This window comes from Ailuropoda melanoleuca, chromosome 14, assembly GCF_002007445.2.
Source record: "Ailuropoda melanoleuca isolate Jingjing chromosome 14, ASM200744v2, whole genome shotgun sequence".
Lineage (NCBI taxonomy): Eukaryota > Metazoa > Chordata > Mammalia > Carnivora > Ursidae > Ailuropoda > Ailuropoda melanoleuca.
Genome location: NC_048231.1, coordinates 40,070,579 through 40,083,772, shown reverse-complemented (window position 1 = coordinate 40,083,772; position 13,194 = coordinate 40,070,579). Strand labels below are relative to the sequence as shown.

The window sequence follows — 13,194 nt, the reverse complement described above, 5'->3', positions numbered from 1 at the left end:
TCAAATAGTATTTAAAACAAAAACAGGAGCTCAAAAATATGTTTCATTCAGCTAAATCAAACTGTAGAAGAGAGCCATTTTATTAAAAGTAAGTGTCCTCTGAGTAAACCAGTTATTTACAATGATGCAAGTCTGGGTAGCCATGAAGCCTGAGGGGGAAGCCCCTAATCCCCTCTTCCTCCAGCTCCCTGCTGGGGTTACTCAACTACCAAAATAATCTTGGCCCAGAGCTGGTGCCTGGGGGGAGCTCAGACCTTGAGGTCAATAAAAGAGGAAGCACCTTGGGGGCATCACCAGGTGCCGGAGAAAGATGGGGACTGAAGAGAAGACCACACACATGTTCCCAAGGTTGTGGAGGTTCTTGGAGTTTTGTTTTTTCTTTTTTTTGGGGGGGGGGTGGCGTGCATAGCAAAAGCCAAGGGAGTTCACTGGCAAGCAAAGAGGAGTGTCCCTGCCACTTGTTGTGTAAAGTTCTGGGAAATTCCATTTATTCACCCTGATGCCAGAAACAAAGTGGAAAATTACAAAATAGGGATAAAGAGAGCTCATACACGAGGGCCCAACAAACCTGTAGCAAACACCCACCAGAGAAATAAATACGCTTATCTTCCACTTCCTGTCAATTTTCACCTGGTTAAAAGGTCCCAATACCCTGCTCCCAACATACATTAAAGCACCCACAAACAATAAAAGAGCAGTCAAAAAAAGACCCCAAGTTCTTTAAGAGGATGCAGTAGCCCGGAAGGATGGATTATTAGTCAGCTCAGGCTGCGCTAACAAAAATACCACAGACTGAGTGGCTTAAACAACAGAAATTTATTTTCTCACAGATTGGGAGGCTGGAAGTCCACGATCAGGATCTGACCAGCACGGTCAGTTCCTGGTGAGGCTTTTCCTCTTGGCTCATAGATGGCCCCCTTCTCAACTTGGCCTTACATGGTGAAGAGGGAGCAGCTCTCTGCTGTCCCTTCTTGTAAGGACACTAATCCTACTGGATCAGGACCCTACCTTTATGATCTAATTTAAACTATTTCCACAAAAGCCCTATCTCCAAATACACTGGGGGTTAGGGATTTAATATATGATTTTGAGAGATACAATTCAGTCCACAGCAATAAAGACCAAGCTGAACAATTACAATACGTGGCTACAAAATAAAACTTCAAATTAAAACATAACACCCAACGCATGGAAGACACAAAACGTGGAAGAATGTCACAAGCATAAAGTGCAGCAAAAGAGGCAGACACAAAATAATATATACTGGATGACTGCATTAGCACATTAAGGAAAACAAAAAATGATCTCTGAAGTTAAAGAAGTCAAGACAGTGGATACCTTGGGAAGGAAAGACGGGGAAGTGATCAGAAGAAGACAGAAGGGAAGCTCCTTGGGTTCAAGTCATAGTATAGTTTTGCCCTGGGTCGTGGTTATGCAAATGTGTTTACTTTGTGTTAATTAATCAAGGTGTACACTCATGATTTGGGCACTTTTTCTGGATGTTATATTTCAATAAGGAGTTTATTTTTTAAAAAATCAATCGTGACTCTAAATAACCACCATGAAAAGACAGCAGATAATGCCTAAAACTGAAAAGTTATTTAAGAATAAGAGCATGCTGTGTATCAACATACTCTTCAACAAAAAAAGTTTTTAAAGGGGCGCCTGGGTGGCACAGCGGTTAAGCGTCTGCCTTCGGCTCAGGGCGTGATCCCGGCGTTATGGGATCGAGTCCCATATCAGGCTCTTCTGCTATGAGCCTGCTTCTTCCTCTCCCACTCCCCCTGCTTGTGTTCCCTCTTTCGCTGGCTGTCTCTATCTCTGTCGAATAAATAAATAAAATCTTTAAAAAAAAAAAGTTTTTAAAGAATAAAAGCATGTTTAAGATATACGTAAAACCTAAAGAATCAGTTTAAATTGTACACCTGAAACTAATATACACTGTATGTTAACTGGAATTAAAATAAAAACTAAAAACTAAAAACAAAACAAAACAAAACAAAGAACCAGTTTAAAAGACTGAAAGTGGCCATCTTGGAAGATTACGAAATGAGGGGTGGGGGAATCAAGGGACATGGTTTTTCAACAAGTCTTGACTCTTTTTAAACTGTGTAACAGAACTTGAATACAAATAACCAAGTGAAAAGGTTTCTCATAACCACAATGAGGACATTTAGTTAAAGGTGGCATGTTGATCCAATGCATTTCCCTGTTCTCCCACCTGCTGGTCCAATTAAAGAATAAAGACAGAATGACAAAGAGAATGGGAGAGGCGCCATCAGAAGACAAATGACTTTAAACAACTTCTGGAAGATAAAAATCTGAGGACCACATAGCAGGGCACATATAAGCCTAGTGTGTGCCCAAAGAAGGGTACAATCCAGAGAAACCTCACTGAGAAAATAACTTTGTGCTGTGTATGTGGCAACTTTCCTACTGGCCACCAGGAAGCTAAGAGGGACACCTGACCAGCAGCCTCCACATACCCTGTCCCATGTAGAGAGCCCTCAATTTGCTTCTTAGCGCTCCCCTCTTGAAAACATTAACGGTGAATCAAGAATCATAGATATACAAGGAAAGCCTATGATTTTTTTGATACCCTTCTCCATCTATCTGTTAGGGGAAAACACCAGATAACTGAGACTTGTCTTTGAAAAACAGAGATAGTTGTTGTTGGGTATGGTAATTATGTTCTATAAAGCCACTACGAATACTGCTCCTAGAGGAAACACAGGATTAGGTTCCTATGGGCCCCGATCATAAAAATTTTCATCAACTGATCAATACATAACCTTGTTTTATGTGTGTTTCTTTTTAAGGACACCTTATATACTACATATCACTGATTCATTAACATTGAACTGTCAGCCGGCAGCAAAACCTAACTCATGTCTGAATGAAGCTTATCTAACAAACGTGTTTTCTCTATCAGGCACATCACAGCCTTGCACTTAGAAATACTGGCTAGTACTTCAGCCCTACAATTGGGTGACATTTTAAATAGCAAAACTGACAACAAAAAGCACAAAAATGCAAAAACCATGGAGTAAAGAGACCACAAAAAGAGCACTTGTTCGTGGTATGAATGCTGAAACAAGGTAGAGCATCATCACCTTGTTGGATCTCAGCTGGGGATACATACATTGGGCAATTCAAACTTTCTGATGCTTTGTGCATGTCCACAAATACCACAAAAGCACCGCAAGTACTGATTCTGGAATTACAAACAAATAGTGAGTACGTGAATCTGAAAATATGGAATTTGCAGGTGAGATCAAACATATCTGTTTTAGAGATGGGTGATGGTGATGGTTGCACAACGATGCAAATGTACTTAATGCCACTGAACTGTACACTTAAAATAGTAAATTGCATGTTATGTATATTTTACCACAATAAAAAAAGTGTAACAGTTGTGTGATTTTTAATTTGTAGAAACTGGGTCCAGGTGAGGTTTTCTCTTTTTCTGCACACTAAATGTAAATACTCCACCTCCAGGCTGTACTAAAAGCAAGATAAACATCTTTATACTTTTCAATTATATCTGTTAGCGGAATAGAAGGCTTTCACCCTTCTGCTCGCTCACTTCCAAATCTACTACTATTAATTTCCAAATAAAGCAAGTTGTTCTGGGTATCAACACTTTTTGGCAGTCACTATAGTCGTTTTGAATAAACATTCCATTAATCATTGCCGTCTGCCACCAAATTACTACCTGCTGAGTTTTAGTAGAGTATCAAAGAACAATATTTGCAATTATCTGAAAAGGGAATTAAGACACTCCTCTCTTTTCCAGTTATATTATCTGTGTGAGGTCAGATTTCCTTCATAAACTTCAACCAAAACAGTATACTGACAAAACTTAAATGCAGAAGAATATATGGATATATGAAGGATATAGGAAATATATGGATATATGGAGGATATATGAAATACATGGATATATGGAGGATATGTGAAATATATGGATATGTGGAGGATATATGGAGGATATATGAAAACCCAGCTACCTTCTATTAAGACAGACACTAAAGAAATTTGCAAACAATTAAAACAATGTCACTCTTTCCAATAATTTGTTTTAAACAATAGGGGGTTTTTTCCTCATAAAAATATGTTATTTATATTAAATGTAATAGGTCTTTTATTACTTTAAATGAATTAATATATGTTTTAAATTTTTTAGTGTTAACTTCTAGTATGGCAAATATCAATCTATACAACCCATGTAAACAAAGGCTTTTTGGGAGTCCTCAATTTTTTAAAAAAAGATTTTACTTATTTGTCATAGAAAGAGAGAGAGAGTGAGCACACACACACACAAGCAGGGGGAGCAAGAGGCAGAGGGACAAGCAGGCTCCCTGCTGAGCAAGGAGCCCGATGAGGGACTCGATCCCCAGACTCTGGGATTATGATCTGAGCTGAAGGCAGAAGCTTAACCGACTGAGCCACCCAGGAATTCCAGGAATCCTCAATTTTAAAAGTTTAAAGGTGTTCTGAGACACAAAGAATTTGGGAACTGTCATTCTAATCAATGCAACCGTGCACAACCAGTAAACCTGGTACAATGACCATTCAATGGCATGGAGAACTGCTTGGCATGAAATTCTGAGGGAGAAAAATCAGAATACAAAATTATGACCAAAAATATGGTGAAAAAATATACACATGGAGAATATACAAAGATAAAAATGGTATTCAGCATATTTTAGGTGTGGGATTTTTTTCCTCTCTAGCCTCCAAACTCTCTGTGAAGACAATCTTCACACACAAAAGTTGTGACTAAAATACGAAACCATTTATCTGAAGTCCCAAGACCTTGAGCACATCCCAGAATTAAGAACTACGGTTTATCATTCTTAAAATCGACAACGAATGGTCAATGAGGTGCCAGATCCAATCCTTTCCTTCCTGTTCTCTGGTGCCTCCTTCAGCGCAGGAGACAGGACACAGATGTGAGCAGGTCAAGAGCACACTTCCAGTTAAATGTGGAGGACAGACAGTAAAGGCATACAGGCACAACAACACAGTTGACAAGCTGAGAAGACAACAGTGGGAAAAATAGTTCAATACAGAGAAAATCATCACCAGGAACAACATGATTTGCCCAGCACAACTTGGGAAGGGCTCCAAACTTGGGAGGTTGGGAGGCACCAGAGGTAACAGTGGAGCTACTGGCTAAGTACAAGGTCATAAGACTGTATACAGAATGTGTGCTGCTCCCAACCCAGCCAATAACCACTGGCTCTGCAGAGGCTAAAAAAGTTTTCTGTGGAGATGGTGAGAATCAAGGTCAATGAGCCCAGCAGAGGACAGGAACGAGGCCTGGAGAAGAAAAAGGAGATATTAAGTGTCAGACTACCAGTGAGGGGTTGGACCGCCAGCTCCTCCCAGGCAGAACAGAGGATTCTTTTTTTTTTTTTTTTAAGATTTTATTTATTTATTCGACAGAGATAGAGACAGCCAGCGAGAGAGGGAACACAAGCAGAGGGAGTGGGAGAGGAAGAAGCAGGCTCATGGCAGAGGAGCCTGATGTGGGGCTCGATCCCATAATGCCGGGATCACGCCCTGAGCCGAAGGCAGACGCCCAACCGTTGTGCCACCCAGGAGCCCCAGAACAGAGGATTCTTATCTACAGAAATGGAATGGCCTCAGAAAGAGATCTAAAGACACAGATATCTGGGGTCCTGCAATAAAAGCACCAGACAACTCCCAACAGGAAGCTGTGTGGTCGAACATAACCTACGTTTGCAAACCCAGCTTTTGATCAGCTTCTGAGGGCTCCACATAATACAAACAGATGACCAGAGATTACCAGATTCCAAAGAGAGGCTCTGTATGACAGACAGTTACCAAGGAAGAACCCCAGAGAAAAGAGAAATGGTGCAGGGAGCATAATCTATTAAAAAAAAAAGAAAAAAAGAGGAAACCCTTTACTACCTTCACAGGGAGTTAACATAAGAAATAGCTTCATGATTCCAGGACTGGATACTATACAGACAAATAATTAGAGGACAAGAAAAAGCTGGGAGAGGGGCGCCTGGGTGGCTCAGTCGGTTGGGCGTCTGTCTTCAAGTCAGGTCATGGTCGCAGGGTCCTAGGATTGAGTCTTGCATTGGGCTCCTTGCTCAATGGGGAGCCTGCTTCTCCCTCTGCCTGCCACTTCCACTGCTTCTGCTCTCTCTTTCTGACAAATGAATAAATAAAATCTTAAAAAAAAAGAAAGAAAGGAAGGAAGGAAGGAAGGAAGGAAGGAAGGAAGGAAGGAAGGAAGGAAGAAGTGGGAGGAAGGGGGAGGACATACATCAGGACACACATACACACAAATTTAACAGAAAGATGAAATTAAAGATATCACCCAGAAAACAAAAGAGAAACACAGATGGAGAACAGATTTTTTCCAAAAGTGTCAAGGTTCGTTTCTAAGAGTTTCAGTCTCTGATTAGTAAGAATTACAGAATGAAGATTTTTAAATAATAAAATGAGACAATTCTCTAAAACTGAAAGATAATAATCTCCAGGTTGAAAGGGTCCAATCAGCAATCAAGAAGAATGGACGCAGGGGCGCCTGGGTGGCTCAGTTATTAAACATCTGCCTTTGGCTCAGTGCGTGATCCCAGGGTCCTGGGATCGAGCCCCGCATTGGGCTCCTTGCTCAGTGGGAAGCCTGCTTCTTCCTCTCCCACTCTTTCTGCTTGTGTTCCCTCTCTCGCTGGCTGTTTCTGTCAAATAAATAAATTAAAAAAAAAAAAAAGAAAAAGAATGGATGCAGACCAACTCCCTCGTACATCACTGTGAAATTTCTGAATACCAAGGATAAATACGAAGAGTCTAAAAAGCTTCTAGAGAGGAAAAAAAAAGGCACACACTTAAGCCACTTACATTGTTATACTCCAATCTCTAGAACTACCAATACCGGAAAACTCTTTCTGACCTTAATTTTGAGCTTCCCACTCTCTATCACCTCCTCTACCTTTCCTGCCCACTCAATCTAGAACACCAATAACTGTCTGAACTCACCAGGATCCATAATCCACTGGTCCCACCACCTTCTTATGATTTGTCTTCTCTCTCAAGTTATTTCCTATTCAAATCTGTAGTCCTTCATTGTAATCACTCCTTAGGTATTCCAAATCAATGCCCTTGCTCTACACTTAGTGTGACAAAAATCCCAACTATCTTATAAATGCCATCCCTGTGTCTGGGTGCCTGAATGTTGCTGGAGAGTAATTTCCAGCCATGCTGCCTATTCCCACTTTAAATCCATGATCACTAACCTCAGGGAAGCGTTAAGGCCACCTGGCAAATCTACTACATTCTTCCAGTCCGTTAACTCTTCTGCTTGCCCAGTAATTACTGTAACTTCTCACATCTCTAATATCTCCTATCTCCTCGATAATCACACTCTCAGCTGATGATCTTGCTTTCCATTTTACTGAAAAAATAGCGGCAACGAGAAGAAAACCTCCACGAGCTCCCACACCACCACAAAGAGCCCCGAGATGCCAGTGTCCTCTACCTTCCTCCTGTTTCTACGTAAGAACTGTCCACATTATTAAGGCCAACACTTGTGCCGCCATCCCCTCTCACTCTCTCAATGTCTCTCCCACAGCACCACGTTCCCCCTTTCTGTCAGATTATTCCCATTAACAGATAAACATGTTGGTATTTTGCCCATCTTTTAAAAAACGGCTTGGCCTGACAGCTCTCTGTAGCTACTCATCTGTATCTTGATTACGGCGGCGGTAACGTAAATCTATAAATGTGTTATAATTCAGAGAACTGCAAGTCAAAGGAAAAAATCGTGTGTATGGGGCGCCTGGGTGGCAGAGTGGTTGCGCGTCTGCCTTCGGCTCGGGGCGTGATCCCGGCGTTGTGGGATCGAGCCCCACATCAGGCTCCTCCGCTAGGAGCCTGCTTCTTCCTCTCCCACTCCCCGTGCNGAGTGGTTGCGCGTCTGCCTTCGGCTCGGGGCGTGATCCCGGCGTTGTGGGATCGAGCCCCACATCAGGCTCCTCCGCTAGGAGCCTGCTTCTTCCTCTCCCACTCCCCCTGCTTGTGTTCCCTCTCTCACTGGCTATCTCTATCTCTGTCAAATAAATAAATAAATAAATCTTAAAAAAAAAAAAAAAGATGGGTAATTTTAAAAATAACACAAACTTGCTTAATTTTGATGTCCAAAATGAGAGTGAGTTCAAAGGGTGCTCAGATACAAGATGTTATACAAATGTTACAGCCTCCCATATTATTCATAACAGCTAAGGAAAAAATGCCATTCACAGCAGCAAAAAAATTTTAAAATACCTTGGAATGAACTTAAGAATTATGCAAAACCTTTCACGTACTCTGTAGAATTTATTTGTAACCCACTTAAAAAAAGGTTGATGCAAAACCTAGATGAAGAAAATTACAAACCCTGAAAACAAAATTGAGACACATTTCATGTTCCTATATAGAAGGACTTGGTATCATTAAAATAGCAAATTTCCCCTAGATCAGTTTATAAATTCAGTTAATTCAATCAAAATTAATCTTATTGAATTTCCAGTAAGACTATTTTTGGGACATGGTATCTTGATTCTAAAATAAATCTAACACAGTAAATGATAAGAAGAGGTATGAAGTTTTCAAAAAATAAGAATAATCTGCAGAGCATTTAACCTACTCTAAAACATACAAATGTATAATTCAAAGCTGTAGTAATAAAATTACCACCGTATGGGTACAAGATTAAACAAGCAGATCAGAGAAACAAAAAGACATATATGGGAATTTGGTATGTGATAAAGCAGGTATCTTCAATTGGGGAAAAGGACAGATGATCCCAGAACAAGTGGTAATCCACATGGGGGGAAAAAAAGAGTTTGATCCCTACACCTCATACTAATTCCCCAAAATATATACCGAATGAATGAAACATTCAAACAGGAACCATAGGAGTGTTTGAAGAAGATACAGAACCGTGTTTTAGATCTTGGGACAAAGTAAACCTTTCTCACCAAGTCATGAAACCCAGACAGATCAGATTGATGCAAGAAATACATAATGGGTTTAAATCACTGTGATTTATTTTTTTTTTAAAGATTTTTATTTACTTGTTTGAGAGAGAGACAGAGAGAGAGAGAGAGGGAGAGGGAGAAAGAATCTGAAGCAGACTCCCTGCTGAGCACAGAGCCTGAGGAGGAGCTCAATCCCACAACCATGAGATCATGACCTGAGCTGAAACCAAGAGTCGGATGCTTAACTGACTGAGTCACTCAGGCGCCCCAATCATTAAGATTTTTAAAAGAGAAAAGAAAAATGGATAAAGGATACAAACGGGAAACTTATTTTAAAAATCAAATATGAATGACAAAAATACATGAAAATATAATCAATCTAGTTATCAAAAGCAAGCTTTAAAAAAATACAATTTTTTATCCATCAGATGAAAATCACCTACGTGTAGTATTAGTAAGGGTGTAGAAAAATGGATACTCTCATTTAGTTTGGTAGAATAATAAAGTACTCTGACATTTTCTCAAAAGCAATTTAGCAGTACCTATTACAATGTCAAATATTCATCCTTTTTGACCCAGGACACCCACTTCTAGGAATTTATCCTACTCTTAACAAGAGTAGAGAGATATGTTAAGGAATGTTCACTGCAGATGTTTACAATAGCAAAAAATCAGAAACCATTCAATGCCCACTGACAGTGGATAAACCATGGCACCAGCACACACTGGAAACAGAATGTGTCAGATCTATGAGCACTAAGATTCAGACATGGTCAAGTACGTTGCTAAGAAAACTACTGTTATGTCTGAGTCCATTTTTGTTAAAATAAACAAAAAGTTAATGTCTATATTAAAAAACTGTGGGAATCTACACCAAACTGCTGAAAGTGATCCTCTTTGAGGAGATAAATTTCAAGGAACTTGTACTTCCTACATAATGAATTTCTATTATATAGAAACATAATGTTTACATTTTCCATGATTCTGGTTAATACCTACAATAAGGAAAAAACAAAACAAAGCAAGAGTAAAACGGTTTGATTCAAAGTTAAAAAAAAAAAACAACAACAGAAAAATTTTAAATTAAGCCACTCTGCTAGTCAGATTCAGGTTCTTTCTGGTAGGTTCTTTCTGGAGAGAGAACCAACTAGATATAAACACGGTAGCCAAACTACAGCTAAGCAGAAGGGTAGAGGGTCTGTCTGTCCCATTCCTCTTTCAACCTACGAGATGCCCATGTAAGGAAACTGACTGAGTAAACACCTAGAATTGGTGGGGACTAAACTCAAGAGGTTTTGCCTTGTTTCAGAAAGCTTTGATCAAGGACAGTGAGGAAAGATCCACCCACTCATGCTTTTCCTGACTCTAAAAGCAACCCAGGTTTCAGCAACGAGTACTAACCAGGGATTTGTCACTAAGGTTGATATGAAACATGAAGAGGCAAACTTACAAAGTCTGTAACTCCAGTTAGTGTAGATCTGTGCCTCCCAACTTTTTTCAGCTCCCAGCACACAAAAAATGAGAATATCTGTAAGGCACATTGCAGCAAACAGAGGCTGCTTACTGACAGAATGGGTGGCCTACGGTCCTGCTCCAGCAGCCCCAGGCATGGTGGGCTGCAAGCATCAATACCACGACACATCTGTAACACTGTTTTCTTGGCACACCTATCAGGAGGGTCTGGTGCAGGGAAAACATTTCTTTAAAAAGCTTCCTTCTGGGATGCCTGCGTGGCTCAGTCGGTTAAATATCTGCCTTTAGCTCAGGTTCTTGGGATGGAGTCCCGCATCAGGCTCCCTGCTCAGCAGGGAGTCTACTTCTCCCTCTGCCTGTTCTGCCTGCCGCTCCCACTTCTTGTGCTCTGATAAATCAATCAATCAATCTTTTAAAAAAATAAATAAAAAATAAAAAGCTTCCTTCAAAAGTACAACTACAATCACTCAACATATATTTATTAAGCACCTACTACGTACCAAACACTGAGTTAAGTATGGACATCTACCCTGAAGTCCGGAGGGGAAAGACAGGTAAATAGGCAGTTCCAATATAAGCAAGCTATCTGAGGGCAAGTAGCAGGATTTTTTTTTTTAAATGATTTTTTATTATATTNCCTTTTAAAATAAAAAAAAAATAAAAAAAAAAAAAGTACAACTACAATCACTCAACATATATTTATTAAGCACCTACTACGTACCAAACACTGAGTTAAGTATGGACATCTACCCTGAAGTCCGGAGGGGAAAGACAGGTAAATAGGCAGTTCCAATATAAGCAAGCTATCTGAGGGCAAGTAGCAGGATTTTTTTTTTTAAATGATTTTTTATTATATTATGTTAGTCACCATACAGTACATCCCCGGATTCCGATGTAAAGTTCGATGCTCCATTAGTGGCGTATAACACCCAGTGTACCATGCAATACGTGCCCTCCTTACCACCCATCACCAGTCTATCCCATTCCCCCACCCCCCTCCCCTCTGAAGTCCTCAGTTTGTTTCTCATAGTCCATAGTCTCTCATGTTTCATTCCCCCTTCTGATTACCCCCCTTTCTTTATCCCTTTCTTCCCCTACCGATCATCCTAGTTCTTATGTTCCATAGATGAGAAATCATATGATAATTGTCTTTCTCTGCTTGACTTATTTCACTTAGCATTATCTGCTCCAGTGCCGTCCATGTAAGTAGCAGGATTTTTAACCTGAGTCCCATGCCTGGGAAAAGGGAGTCTGTCAACAACTCCTCCCCAGAAGTGATCCCTACACAAAGGGGTGAATTGTATTTCAGGCAGAGGGAAGAGCAGGCATAAAGATCTAAATAAAAGAAGTCAAAGAAGCAAAACAGGTTCTGTATTATACATGTAGAACATGAGCGAGTCCATTTAGTAGTTTTAACTGATGTATTTTTGATAAATACAGAATGTGGTTGAACAGAAAACCAATCACCACAAAAGTCAGGAAAGCATATGCCTTCCCACACAAGAACCAAACATAAGCTATGAGAAAAGTTTATCTGGGGAAATGAAGAAACTTCTTGAGGATAAAATCTATAAAAAGAGACACTACTATTGATTTGCAAGTACAATGAGCTTATACATGAAGTTCAGGACAATTTTTACTCTGGTGGCAGAGGTTTACATGGAAAAAGAACAAAACACTACCCGTATTTTAAGGCAAAGCTCATTCAAATACTCAATGTAATACTTACTTCATTTAAAGAAATGGGAGAGCAAAAGAACTCCCAGACAATTAGTATGTAAGTTTCCTGCTCTTAAAAACAATATTTAGTGAGCTTAGAAATTAACTCAAATATATACAGTATCTTCCTCCTTCTCTCACATGGAACTAAACAGAGCAAGTGTCATAACAGAAAATTAGGCTTAATATTTACCTCTCTGCCTGTAAGGATGTGTCTTGCCAATTTCACTTTTGCAAAATTCCCCTTGCCGATTGTTTTCAACAGTCTGTAGTTTCCGATGTGAGGTTGTTCATCAGCACAGGAAGCTATAGAGTTTCTACACCGAGCTCCAGAGCGCCCAGTGCGAGAGGTAACTTCTTGCCGCCCATCTCCATGTGACGTGTGCTACAATATAACATACACAAAAATAAGGAAATGACAGGACACATGGTACTTGCCAAATTTTAAGAGCCCCTAGTTGAAGAAACAAAACATTACTGCTTTAATTTTTATCTTAATGCATCTAGCACTTTAAAGGAATTTGCCCACATCATCTAAATTTATGAGGAAAACAAGCGAATGCTAAGAAGAAAAATATCAAGGGTTGAAGTGGGTGTTCAGAAGGAAATGAGATGTTTTCTGTATGTGGCTGCAACATCAAATAGGAGTAACAAGACTGCCTTTTATAGTCATAAAGAATGTAACTTGTCCATAAGCTATTAAGCGCACCTGCACATATGATCCTTCACCAGAGGAGGATACTTTTGTGATTTATTCACGGCCACATCACTATTTAGTGAGAGATCCAAAGAGAATCTGGATTCCTAATTTTCTACACCACACTGCTAACAGTAATTCAAAATAATGTGTTTCAAGAAGCAGCTAGATTAGAGAGCACGGCAGTAACTTCTCTCACAGAGGCTGTAGCAACTTTTTTCTGGTTAGGTCCCCTGAGGCACGGGAAACAAAAGCAAAAATAAACAACTGGGACTACCTTAAAATAAAAACTTCCACACAGCAAAG

At 39.9% G+C, this 13,194-nt stretch overlaps 1 protein-coding gene across 7 annotated transcripts in view; it reads right to left on the bottom strand.

Moving 5' to 3' along the window:
- The window catches only part of MARK3 (microtubule affinity regulating kinase 3), a 115,784-nt gene that overhangs the window by 75,190 nt on the left and 27,400 nt on the right, over positions 1–13,194 (bottom strand). For all 7 annotated transcript variants that reach the window (XM_034642939.1, XM_034642941.1, XM_034642940.1 and 4 more), the window contains exon 2: positions 12,385–12,576. In XM_034642939.1, coding sequence (XP_034498830.1) covers positions 12,385–12,576 — 192 coding nt within the window. The remainder of the gene's footprint in view (positions 1–12,384; positions 12,577–13,194) is intronic.